At 31.1% G+C, this 11,897-nt stretch overlaps 1 protein-coding gene across 1 annotated transcript; it reads left to right on the forward strand.

Annotated features, from left to right (window-relative positions):
* Positions 1-225: 225 nt before the first annotated feature.
* Positions 226-4,802, forward strand: LOC7486621 (plastidic ATP/ADP-transporter). Its single transcript, XM_002298083.4, has 5 exons — positions 226-1,130; positions 2,381-2,635; positions 3,441-3,584; positions 3,679-4,026; positions 4,182-4,802. Exons 1-5 carry the CDS (start codon positions 375-377, stop codon positions 4,542-4,544), a joined length of 1,866 nt encoding a protein of 621 aa, XP_002298119.3. The 5' UTR covers positions 226-374; the 3' UTR covers positions 4,545-4,802.
* The last annotated feature ends 7,095 nt before the right edge of the window (positions 4,803-11,897 follow it).

Below are 11,897 nucleotides of genomic sequence, written 5' to 3' on the forward strand. Positions count from 1 at the left end.
TTATATAGTTATATATATAAAATAATTTTTTTTATTTTTTTATTTGGACAATAGTGAAAAGTTTGTAAAGAAAAATCATTAAAAAAACTTTAAAATATATATTTTAAATCTATTATAAATTTAAAAAATTAAAAAATAAATTTTTAGTCGTCTGACTGAAAAACATATTACAACAGTAAGAGGGTCTGAGTGTTTCGGTTCCTATATATAAAAGTATTCTATCGCTTCTCAATTTCTCTCTAATCAAAACATTCTCCTTCGGCCACCTTATCTCTCAATTTCTCTCTGCGTCTCTCTTATGCTTTCTTATTGAAAACCAAAGATTTGGGTTTTGTTTAAGGGATCTAAAGAGAGGGAAACAGAGAGGGAGAGACATGGAAGCGGTGCTGCAAACCAAAGGGCTTCTTTCACTACCTTCAAACCCCAAAACCAGAGCTTTGTATCCTTCACAGGGCTTAAAGCAGAGGCTTTTTGCTACAAAACCTAAAAATTTTACCGGGTTTTCTTTATCTTCAAATGGGGTCCCAAAATTTCCTACCTTTGTATCAAAACCAAGTGGGTTTTCCCCAAAAGATAGAAACTTGCATATTTGCAGGGCAGAGGCTGCAGCTGATGGACAACCTTTGTTTGGTGAAGAAACTGATAAACCAAAGTTTTTGGGTATTGAGCTTGCGACTCTTAAAAAAATTATCCCACTTGGGTTAATGTTCTTTTGTATTCTTTTTAACTACACAATCCTTAGAGACACTAAGGATGTGTTGGTCGTGACAGCCAAAGGTAGCAGTGCAGAAATTATACCATTTTTGAAAACTTGGGTGAATTTGCCTATGGCTGTTGGGTTCATGTTATTGTATACAAAATTGGCTAATGTATTGTCAAAACAAGCTCTCTTTTATACTGTAATCGTTCCTTTTATTGCCTTCTTTGGGGCTTTTGGGTTTGTTTTGTATCCTCTCAGCAACTATATCCACCCTGAAGCATTTGCTGATAAACTTCTCAACGTACTTGGCCCAAGGTTTCTTGGTCCTCTAGCAATTATGAGGATTTGGACCTTTTGTTTGTTCTATGTCATGGCTGAATTGTGGGGGAGTGTGGTGATTTCAGTGCTGTTCTGGGGATTTGCTAATCAGGTAACCATCCTTCTTTATGAAGGCTGTTTTGGATTCAAAATTGTCTGTTGATTGTTTGTAGCTGTGGTTGTCTTTTTTTCTTCTTTTGTTATATAATTTGTCTTTTTCGTACGTTGTTTTAAAAAAAGAAAGGAAAATCCATGCGCTAGAGGTCACTGATATGTTACTCATGCTTTCTCTAATCGATAATTCTTTGAATTGTTACAAAGCTGCTCTGAATTTGAGTTGTAGTTTGCATAAGGGCTTACATGTTTCAGTCATTGATATTTCAATCGATTTATAGGTTCCCTCTTCATTTCTGATGCTTTTGTTTTTTCATCCAGTTCTAATATATGCTGAATATATTTTTGGGTGCTAGTTCCTCAGCATCTGTGCCATGCTTAAAAGAAAAAGAGATTCATGGATTATGAAAAGTGCTGCGAGTTTTGTCGGAGTGAAGTAAAACTGGTTTGATTAATAAAATTTTAAAGAGCCCTGTCCCTTTGAGATGCTGTTTAGCATGAATAATTTGATTTTTCATTAGTGAATGTTGCTGGTTTAAATGATCCGATCAAACAAGAAAATACATAATTGCTTTTCTTCATTTGGCATTCAGTGAAGCTGAATAAGATGTGGACTATTTGAGGTCGTGTAGAGGTTCATCTTTCTCATCTCTATGGAAAGGGTTTAACTTACTGTAGAGGAAGATTGGATAATAACTCTCTGTGACGTGCTTGTGAAGCATGGTTATTTTGATCTTTAAGTTGACTCTCTATTGATATTCAGTTAGATGTTACAAACAGTCTTAGCACTTCATTTTGCCTTTGTCTGGGCTGATGTCTGGTGTAGATGCCAGGTTTGCCATGCCATAGTTGTAATTGTACCTTATACAAATGCTTCTCTCATTTGCATCTCTTAATTACCTGGTTAAGTTTTGTTAATGCTTCCAAAGGACCTATGATGGTGTTTGTTCATTTCGTTGAATCTCCTACAAGGGTTGTGGATATGATTCTGTTTACCTGTACACAAATGAACAGAGTTTCATACTGCTCTAAATGTGTATTATTTTTTAAACTTTAATTTCCACTTTTATCAATCGGGGGATTAATACAAATGCGAGAATCGTCTTTGCCATGTTTAGTGCAAGAGTGGTTATGGACAGATGCTTCTTCTGATATGTATAAAGTGTTTTTGTTTTCTCTTCCATATCTGAATGGCACTTAAATGTTGATTGAAGCTACCCACTTAATGATGTTGCATGTATTGTGCAGATCACTACTATAGATGAAGCAAAACGATTTTACCCTCTTTTTGGACTTGGGGCGAATGTTGCTCTGATTTTCTCAGGCCGAACAGTGAAGTACTTCTCTAATTTGAGAAGAAACTTGGGTCCTGGTGTTGATGGTTGGGCCATCTCGCTCAAAGGAATGATGAGCATTGTAGTGTTGATGGGGCTTGCAATCTGTTTGTGTTACTGGTGGGTGAATACGTATGTTGCTCTACCAACCCGAAGTAAGAAGAAGAAGGTAATCTTCTCAAAGTATACTATTTAAATTTTATTATGAAATTGAAATAGTATACCCATAAAAATTACTTGTTTTTTTTAATTTGGCACTGGATATTTTTTTCATCAGCCACTCTGCAATTTTTTTTAACACGGCACTCTTAATATAAGGAACAAGTTTTAAAAATGTGATGTGACAGCATCTTACCAGCTATATGCTTGTCATGCCATATTTTGTTGATTATTAGCCTATCTAGATTTGTTCATTCAATGCTGATTAGGACAGGCTTACCTTTATAATTTTGTTAACAAGGATTTTTTTTTTTTAATTATCAGTGAAGGTGTTGAAAAGCTTATTTTGTAGCTCGTATAAAACAAACAAAAAGGTTAAATCACTTGAAGGAACCTTGTGTATAGACACTGAAGGGTGTGAACACATCCTTACAAATTATCTAAAGCCGCAGAAGTGAGAATACTTCTGTAAATATTTCCACCATATCGATAAATGTACAACCACATCAATTTTATTACTGAAGAGTTCATGTGCTTGCTCTATTACAATTTATATTTTCACTTGTAGTTTGATGAGATTCAATTTAGAAGGATATACTTTGAAGATTTAAATTACTTTTCAAAGTGCTCTTCGCTTGGAAATGCATCAAAAAATTGTTTTTTTTTTTTTAATTCATGATTGATATCAACATATCAAAACGATCCAAAAACACCAAAAAAATTGAAGCAAAAAACAAAAATAAATTTTTTTTAAAAAATATGGTTGGTCCGCAAAAACAAACATAGCTTAAAATAGAATGAAAATCCATGTGCAGGAAAAGCCAAAGATGACCACAATGGAGAGCATGAAATTCCTTGTGTCTTCCAGATATATTAGAGATCTTGCGACTTTGGTGGTTGCATATGGTATTAGCATCAACCTTGTTGAGGTTACCTGGAAATCAAAGTTAAAGGCGCAGGTAAACTTGATCTGATTGTGTCCTTGCCCTCCTTTTCTCTGTACTTATTGATTACTGATTCTCTTTGCTCCCCTCTCTGTCACTCAATTCGCAGTTCCCCAGCCCAAATGAGTACTCTGCCTTTATGGGTGACTTTTCAACAGCAACTGGAATAGCAACTTTCACGATGATGCTTCTAAGTCAATTTATATTTGACAAATATGGATGGGGAGTTGCAGCTAAAATTACACCTACAGTCCTGCTTCTAACAGGAGTTGGTTTCTTCTCTCTGATTTTGTTTGGGGGCCCTCTTGTTCCTACCCTTGCACAGTTTGGGATGACTCCTCTTCTTGCTGCTGTATATGTGGGTGCCTTGCAAAACATTTTCAGCAAGAGTGCCAAGTACAGTTTGTTTGATCCATGCAAAGAAATGGCTTATATTCCCTTGGATGAGGACACTAAGGTATGGACCTTTTACTTGTTTTAGATGCTTTTGTAGTTTAGACTAGCAATCTGTTTCAGTCATTCTGAGACGGTTTTGATGCAGGATATGGAAAAGTCAATTTAAAAATGGCTTGTTGTTCAGTGCTAATCTAGCTGCTTTAATCTGTGCTGTAGGTTAAAGGGAAGGCAGCCATTGATGTTGTCTGCAATCCGTTGGGGAAGTCTGGAGGGGCTCTTATTCAACAGTTTATGATTTTAACGTTTGGGTCACTTGCCAATTCAACTCCTTACCTTGGAGGAATACTTCTGGTGATCGTGCTTGCATGGTTAGCCGCGGCCAAGTCTCTGGATACCCAATTTACTGCTCTGCGCCAGGAAGAAGAGCTTGAGAAGGAGATGGAAAGAGTGGCTGTGAAGATTCCTGTAGTGTCTCAAGAAGGTGGAAATGGCTCTCTTCCAAGTGGCACTGCACTCGATCCAACAACAGGTGACTCGACCAGCAGTTTGTCTGAACCTTCAACTCCCCATAAGAACTAGTATATTTCTTCCATTCCTCCACTGTGGGATGCTGGAAGAATAAGCGAACTCAATGAGAAAGTGCTAGTAGGTGAATTTATTTGTAGGAAAAGAATAATAGTTAGAAGGTAGTATGCATCTTGCTGTTCCTCTTCCATGACAACGGACTTGTAAAGTCTTGAGTTCGTCCAGTTTTTAAGTCCGTGTTGTAGAATTGAAATTGGATTAATATTCTTAGATATCTGTTTTTAAATGGTTTTCAAAGTGAAGTGTTTCAAAGAGATGTGTTTCAAAGTGTTTTTTAAATAGTTTTTACGAGGTGTTTTTGATGTAAAGCCATTAAAATCAATGAAAAGCACTTTTGTAATACAAAGTTGCGTTGCATTCAAGAGTAGTGTAGTAAATATTGGTTTTTAAATGTTTTTTTTTTAAATATATCAAAATAATATTTTATTATTTTTAAAATTTTAATTTTAATATCAACATATTAAAAATATAAAATTAATTTGAAGCTAAAAAGTAATTTTAAAAACATAATTGGATAGCAAAGCCAAATAAAACCCCCGAATAATATAATTGCTAGCAATAATAATAAAAAAAAGGGTGCAGTGACATTTTTCAGCAATTTATCATCTTACATGTGCCAAACACAATTTTGAGAGTTGGGATTTGGGAACAATTCGAGTTCTTAACTCTGAAGAGGTTTTAGGTAAATCTAGGATTAGAAGGGAGGAGGAGTCAAGCATGGGGATGGATTGGGAAGGGAAGGGAAGATTGAACAATTTCCTTCTGGCCCAAAGTCTGGGCTGGTTTTCCCAAGTACGTAAGACACAAACTTATAGAATAAAAAAACAACAACAGTAAATAAAAAAACAACAACAGTAAATATACTAAATTTAAAGAATGAAGGTGATAACTATAACTTGCACAAAAAGAGTGCTGGCTAAAATGAAAAAAACAATTATGAAGTTGAATTCTAATATAATCCAATGTTAAAAAATGTTAAAAGACTAAATAAAAAATAAAATAAAATAAAAAATCTAAAACCAATCTGAGTTAGTAAGGCAAAATCATGATGAGGTTCTAATATAACCCAATGTTAAAAAATGTTAAAAGACTAAATAAAAAATAAAATAAAATAAAAAATCTAAAACCAATCTGAGTTAGTAAGGCAAAATCATGATGAGGTTGAGATATTCTCATAGAAAGCAAATAAAAAAAATAAATAAAGAAGTGCAAATTTTAATAAATCCAAAGCTAAAGGTTGGAATAAAAACAATCAGTGTAAAAACAATTACTAAAAAAAAACCGATGATAACCCAGGTTAACATTTCATACACGTGACACGTGACCCATGTCATTAGATCAGGATCGTTGTATCAAAAAAATTTATAAAGCCCAATTCTCAACCATTTCAATGTTGAAGGATGAAATTGAAAAAATAAAATTAATTTTAAAAAAGGATTCAAAGAAAAAAAGCAATTAAAAGAATGAGGACCAAATTTGACATAAAAACTAAACAAAATAAAATGATGTAAAAGTCCTGAGCCAATTTGATTTAGCATAACAAATTCACAACTCAAATCATGAAACCAAGTTATTCTCACAGAAAGCAAATTGAAAAAAATAAAATAAAGAAGCTTAATCTTCAATAAACCTAATGTCGAAAGTTAACATTTTATTCTTGTGACCTGGATCATGAAACTAAGATCACTGTATCAAAAAAAATGATGAAGCCCAATTCGAAAAATATCTAACACTGAAGGATGAAATTAAAAAAAAAATCAATTACAAAAAAGAAAAAAAAACAACTAAAAGAATAAGAACCAAATTTGACATAAAAATAAAATAAAATCAAATAAAATGACGAGGGATGAGATTGAAAAAAGAAATTAATTAAGAAAATGGTATATAAAAAGAAATAGCAATAAAAAGAATGTACATCAAATTCGATATAAAAACCAAATAGAATTAAATACTAAGAGATAAAATTAAAAAAAATAAATCAATCAAAAATAGATTAAAAAAATAAAGAGTAATAAAAAGAATAAAAAGTACAATTGAAACAAAAACACAATTGGAGGACAAAATTTAATTTTGGTTGGTCCAACGCGAATCCTGAGAAGAAAGAGGGAGAAAAAAAGGGGGGAAAAAAGTTTAACTGCGGCCAAACCATTGCAAATCACCGTACCTGGGCTCCTCCATAGGATTTGCTGCCACTTGATGTTTTGGTGACACAGTGGTTGGCCATTTTTGGCCATTGGGGGGGCACTGCATGTGACTCCTGATGAGCGTGGGTGCTTCTTACATGTGACGCGTACATATATATATATATATATATATATATATATATATATCAACAACTTTTTATTTATTTTTTATAATATTTGATAGTATAAAAATACTGAATTGTTACCGACTCTAGTTGATAATTAAAAAAACAAAATGAAATAAAAAAAAAAATACCCGGATGCGAGCCTAAAAATATTATATTTCAAAGATAATTTAGATATTTTAATTTTGAAATTAAAATAAAATTCTAAAAAAAAAACAAGTTAAATTATATCAACACATCAAAACGATAAAATATAAAAAAATAATTTTTAACAAAAAAATAAAAAAAATATTTTAAAATTTAAAAAAATACGGTACAAAATGAAATAAATCATACTAAAGCAGCAGTTAACGTGGTTGCAATATTGTCCTCACGTTTACCTTCGCATAACAATCCAAACTTTTGGCATCGATCATTCATTGCTATAGCGCGTTCTCACATCATGAATAAAAAACATTGAAAAGATCAAGTTGCTAAGAAAAAAAAAACATATTTTCGTTAAAATAAGAAGTAGAATACATGAATAAAAAATAAGAATTTTAACTAAAATAATACATTTTTTTTTTATCTTAAAGACTAAAACCATGCACATTTAATTTAATTATCATAAAACTAAATACATATAAGTTTTGAAAATGGGTCGACGGCTGGTTAAAATTAATTGTGTTCTCCTTGGAAGAGAATAAGCCACGAAGTGTCGTCGGAAGGAATATTAGCATTGAAGATAATTTGTGCGCTCGTCTCTGTTCCTACTCTTCTTTCATCCTTTCTGCTTCTTCACCCTTTCATTCAAAGAATGATTTGACTAAGCAAACGAGAGTTCCATCTATGTATTTGGTGGTGGTGGTGGTTAAATGTTTGCTGTTCTGAATTTGATATCTTTAAAGAAAAGTTAACTTCTAATGATACCGACAAAGATTATATGGCCATTTAATTAGGTGCAATAGCGCTACTATAAACTCGGATTATCCAATAAACAACGTTGATATAGATAAATTATGAGTTATATTTATATTTTAAAATTACTCGAATATTGTATTATTGAATTATTTTTTATTCATTTTGCATGACTCTACATTTTGCTTTTGCATTCTTGAGATTATTTGTGATTATGAAATATGAGGATGTGTTGAGTTTAGTTAGAATTTGTTGATTGAAGTTATTGTGTTTGTTTGCAAGTTTTTTTAAGCGGGAAAAAAATCTTGGATATAGTTTATATATAGAAAAATTCTATCTAAAATTTGTTAAAATTGTAAAATTTTTAACTTTCTAAAATCATGAAGTAAATCAAATTCCATATGAGCAAAAACTATGATTTTATAAATTCTTTTAGGATCAAAACATAGATTTTGGCTATTATTCAACTGTTTTCTGAAATGTCTATCAAAATGATCTGTTAATTGATGTCGCGGTTCTGAACCATAATATTTGATTAAATGTCGTGTTTCTAAATCGTGACAGTTGATTAAATGTCGCAGTTATGAACCCAAACATTATTAAAATGTCGCATTTTTGAACTGCAACATCTTGAAACTGTGCTATTTCACCAAAAAAATTTCATCGTGTGCTATTTCGCCATTTATTTGTATTTTGTGTGCTAATTGCCTATCACAACCCGAATCCGGTCCATGACTGGCAACGCAGGAGCAGTGTTGTAAGGACACCCTATCTACGCTAAGCCTCAGAACAGACATATATAAAAAAAATTATCTGAAAACGCAGTATTTCATAATCTTACAAAATATTATATAATTCAAAACTAATGAAACCAAATGATAGTTCAAAACTTCTCATCAGTAATTAAAACAAAAACAATAATTTATAATACTCATTACATTGTTAAAATCCAAACTTAATTAAAACAGGGTAATAGTGGAGCATCTAGGACATCGAATCAAAACTAAAAGGAAAGCCTAGCAAAACAAGCAAGGCATACCGATCAAAATTGAAGAAGTAAGAACACTTAACAAAGTCCACATGCTAATAGAAACTAATAACTTGAAATAATATTAAAAATAATGGGTGAGTTCAGCCAACTTAGTGAGAGAATAACATTTAATATACATTTTACATATTATTGACAACACCAAAGTATGCACGAATAATTTCATTTTAACTTGAACTTGTTAATGCATATGCCTTTAGCCAATCAATTGGTTACCCATATGATTGACTTTGTTCATGTAAATATATTTAATTTATTAATAAAGGCTTATTTATTATATGATATTATTTAAGGGGCAAATTAATAAATTGATATTTATAGGATTTTTAGGTTTTTCTATAAATAGAAAGTTATGCTTCTTATTTCTAGTTGATGGTGAAAAATGTGAGTATAGTATAATACTGAAATACCAAAAACATAAAAGCAAATAGTTAGCACTATAAGATATAACAATCACTCTCTCCTAAAAGGATTTAAGAGATTTCTCATTGGTGGTTCAAATTGATTACTGTTAGAGCTTGGATATTTGGTCGACTTGTGATTTGCGACAACCCCACCTTGAAGTAATTATTCAAAGCCGATAAGAATATCAGATCTTCAGGTAATTTTTGTATAAAACTTAAACAACCCTACATCTATTTAACAATATTCTTGGAACTCCTAAATAAATTTTAAATTTATTATTTCTGCTGCATTTACATGGTTAGGGGACCATCAGTACTAATATGCTTTATCTTCTTTACAAGACAACAAAAAGAACGTCTAATATAATTTCAGGATTAATTTGATGATTGTATTAGAAGATATTATAGAAAGATGTTGTGGAGCATGGAATCCATCAGTTAGATAATCAATCACAATTAAAGGAAAAATAATAATTAAGATTCCGTTTAACATAATTCAAAGAATTATGATTTTTATTTTGATTCATAATTTTTAAGTTATTTTTTTATAACTCACTAGATGAGTTAAAATAAATTTAAGTTAGAAGGATTTTTAAGAAAAATTACTCAAAGAAAACATTTTAAGAAAGAATATACTAAAAGGTATAATTGATCATAAATTAAAAGTTAAAATCTTAACTTTTGATTAAATCAAATTTTAAATCAATTTTATACCTAATTTTTAATTTATATCAAAAGTTAATTCCAACTAAATATATTTTTATTTTTATTTAGTTAAAAGTTAAAAAATAACTTAAATTTCATACCCAAACATAAACTAAATATTCTATGATTTTTTAATTTTGTTATTATATTATTGTGTTTTTTATATACAAATAGTCATGGATATATACATAACAATACAAGAAAAACTATCATTATGATTCTCTCTAAAATTTCTTATGTTTTTTTTTTTTAAGGTATATACATACATGTGTGTGAGTGAGAGATATGCACTTTCAAGTATTATGAATATTCAATGAGATTAAAATATATAGTTACATACAGTTTTTATATAATTTTCTCAAATTAATTTTTTAAAATTTTCATGTAACCACGTAAAAATTATATATATATATATATATATATATATATATATATATATTATTGAAACTTTTATTTCAAATCATGATAATTTTTTATTTTTAAAAAATAGTTTTAATAGAAAAAAAAATATTTTCATCAAAATAAAAAAGAAATACATGAATAAAAAAAGAGAGTTTTGGCTTAAGAAACACTTTTTTCTTTTTAAATCAAATTATTAAAATTCTTACAAATATTTATTTTAGTTGTCCTAAGTTTTTGTTGAAAGAATAAAGTTGCTAAGAAAAAAAACATATTTTTGCTAAAATAAAAAGTAAAACACATGAATAAAAAATAAGAATTTTAACTAAAATTACAATAAATATAAGTATTGAGAATGGGTACACGGCAGGTTAAAATTAATTATGTTCTCCTGGGAAGAGAATAAGCCACGACGTGTCATAGGAAGGAATATTAGCATTGAAGAGAATTCGTCAAGATACAAGCCAAAATTGAAAATACAAACCAGCTAGAACTACAAGGCGCTGCTGTGGACCTAGAAATCATTCAAAAGCAGCAGTTCACGTGGTGGTTCCAATGTTGTCCTCACTTTTACCTTTGCTTAACAATCCAAACTTTTGGCATCGATCATTACCTAGAAAACTAAAAGTCACGAGTGTTTTACTTTACCCCTATTCATAGTAAATCACATGAAAATTATATTTGTACTTTTTTGTTCAAAAAATTAAGTTTTTTTTTTGGATGGGGATGTTAATGTTTTCTTTTACAGAGTAAATAAATATTGTTTTACCATCAGAATCAACAAAATACAAAACTGTTAACCAAAGAGCTATCTTGACTTTGCATAAATATTTTAACAGTAAAACTACGATTCTACTCTTAGAATAAATAAGAGTATTTTTGGGTTTTCAGATTTTACTGTAAAGTGCAAATATATTTTTAACCTTGGGAGGGAAAAAAACACGAGCTTAGCATTTTTGGGTGTTTTTGTATTTTTATATGAGTATTTTGTGTAATTACTAGGGTTATGGAGATATTTTATTATTTTTCATATTTTTTTAGAGTTTTTTAATGCTTAAAGCTGCTGATGCGTGCTCGATACACCCCAACACGTGGGTGGCATCTCCACCATTTAGGCGGCGCGTGTGACACCACCCGGTGGACGCAATTGACTGTCCGGGTGTTTTGGGGTTTTTGGATTTTACTGTATAGTACAAATATATCCTTAACCTTGGGAGAGACAAAACATAAGCTTAGCATTTGAGGGGTATTTTTGTACTTTTATATGGGTATTTTGGTATTTTTTCACATTTTTTTCTGAGTTTTTTTTAATGTTTACAGCTGCTGGTGCGTGCTCGGCACCCCTCAGTGCGTGAGTGTCGTGTGCGCCATTTAAGCGACGTGTGTGGCGCCACCCGGTGGATGTAACTGGTTGTCTCCCTTCTTTTTAGATGCACTGACATGGCCTCTCTTCGATTTAGAGTGGCGTGTGACAACTTACGGTAGTTGGATTGTCACCGATGGTAGTTTGATTTCCCCTCCTTTTCTCTCTCTCTCTCTTAATAGGTAATGTACACACCACTATCCTCTTTTTTTCTTACTTTTTA

Source organism: Populus trichocarpa, chromosome 1 (genome assembly GCF_000002775.5).
Source record: "Populus trichocarpa isolate Nisqually-1 chromosome 1, P.trichocarpa_v4.1, whole genome shotgun sequence".
Taxonomy (NCBI): Eukaryota; Viridiplantae; Streptophyta; class Magnoliopsida; order Malpighiales; family Salicaceae; genus Populus; species Populus trichocarpa.

Excerpts from the sequence above, each read along its gene's own strand:
- LOC7486621 (XM_002298083.4), top strand. The coding sequence starts at position 375 with ATGGAAGCGGTGCTGCAAACCAAAGGGCTTCTTTCACTACCTTCAAAC. Across the intron at positions 3,585-3,678 it reads AATCAAAGTTAAAGGCGCAG|TTCCCCAGCCCAAATGAGTA; the intron begins GTAAACTTGATC and ends CTCAATTCGCAG. Across the intron at positions 4,027-4,181 it reads CCTTGGATGAGGACACTAAG|GTTAAAGGGAAGGCAGCCAT; the intron begins GTATGGACCTTT and ends TCTGTGCTGTAG.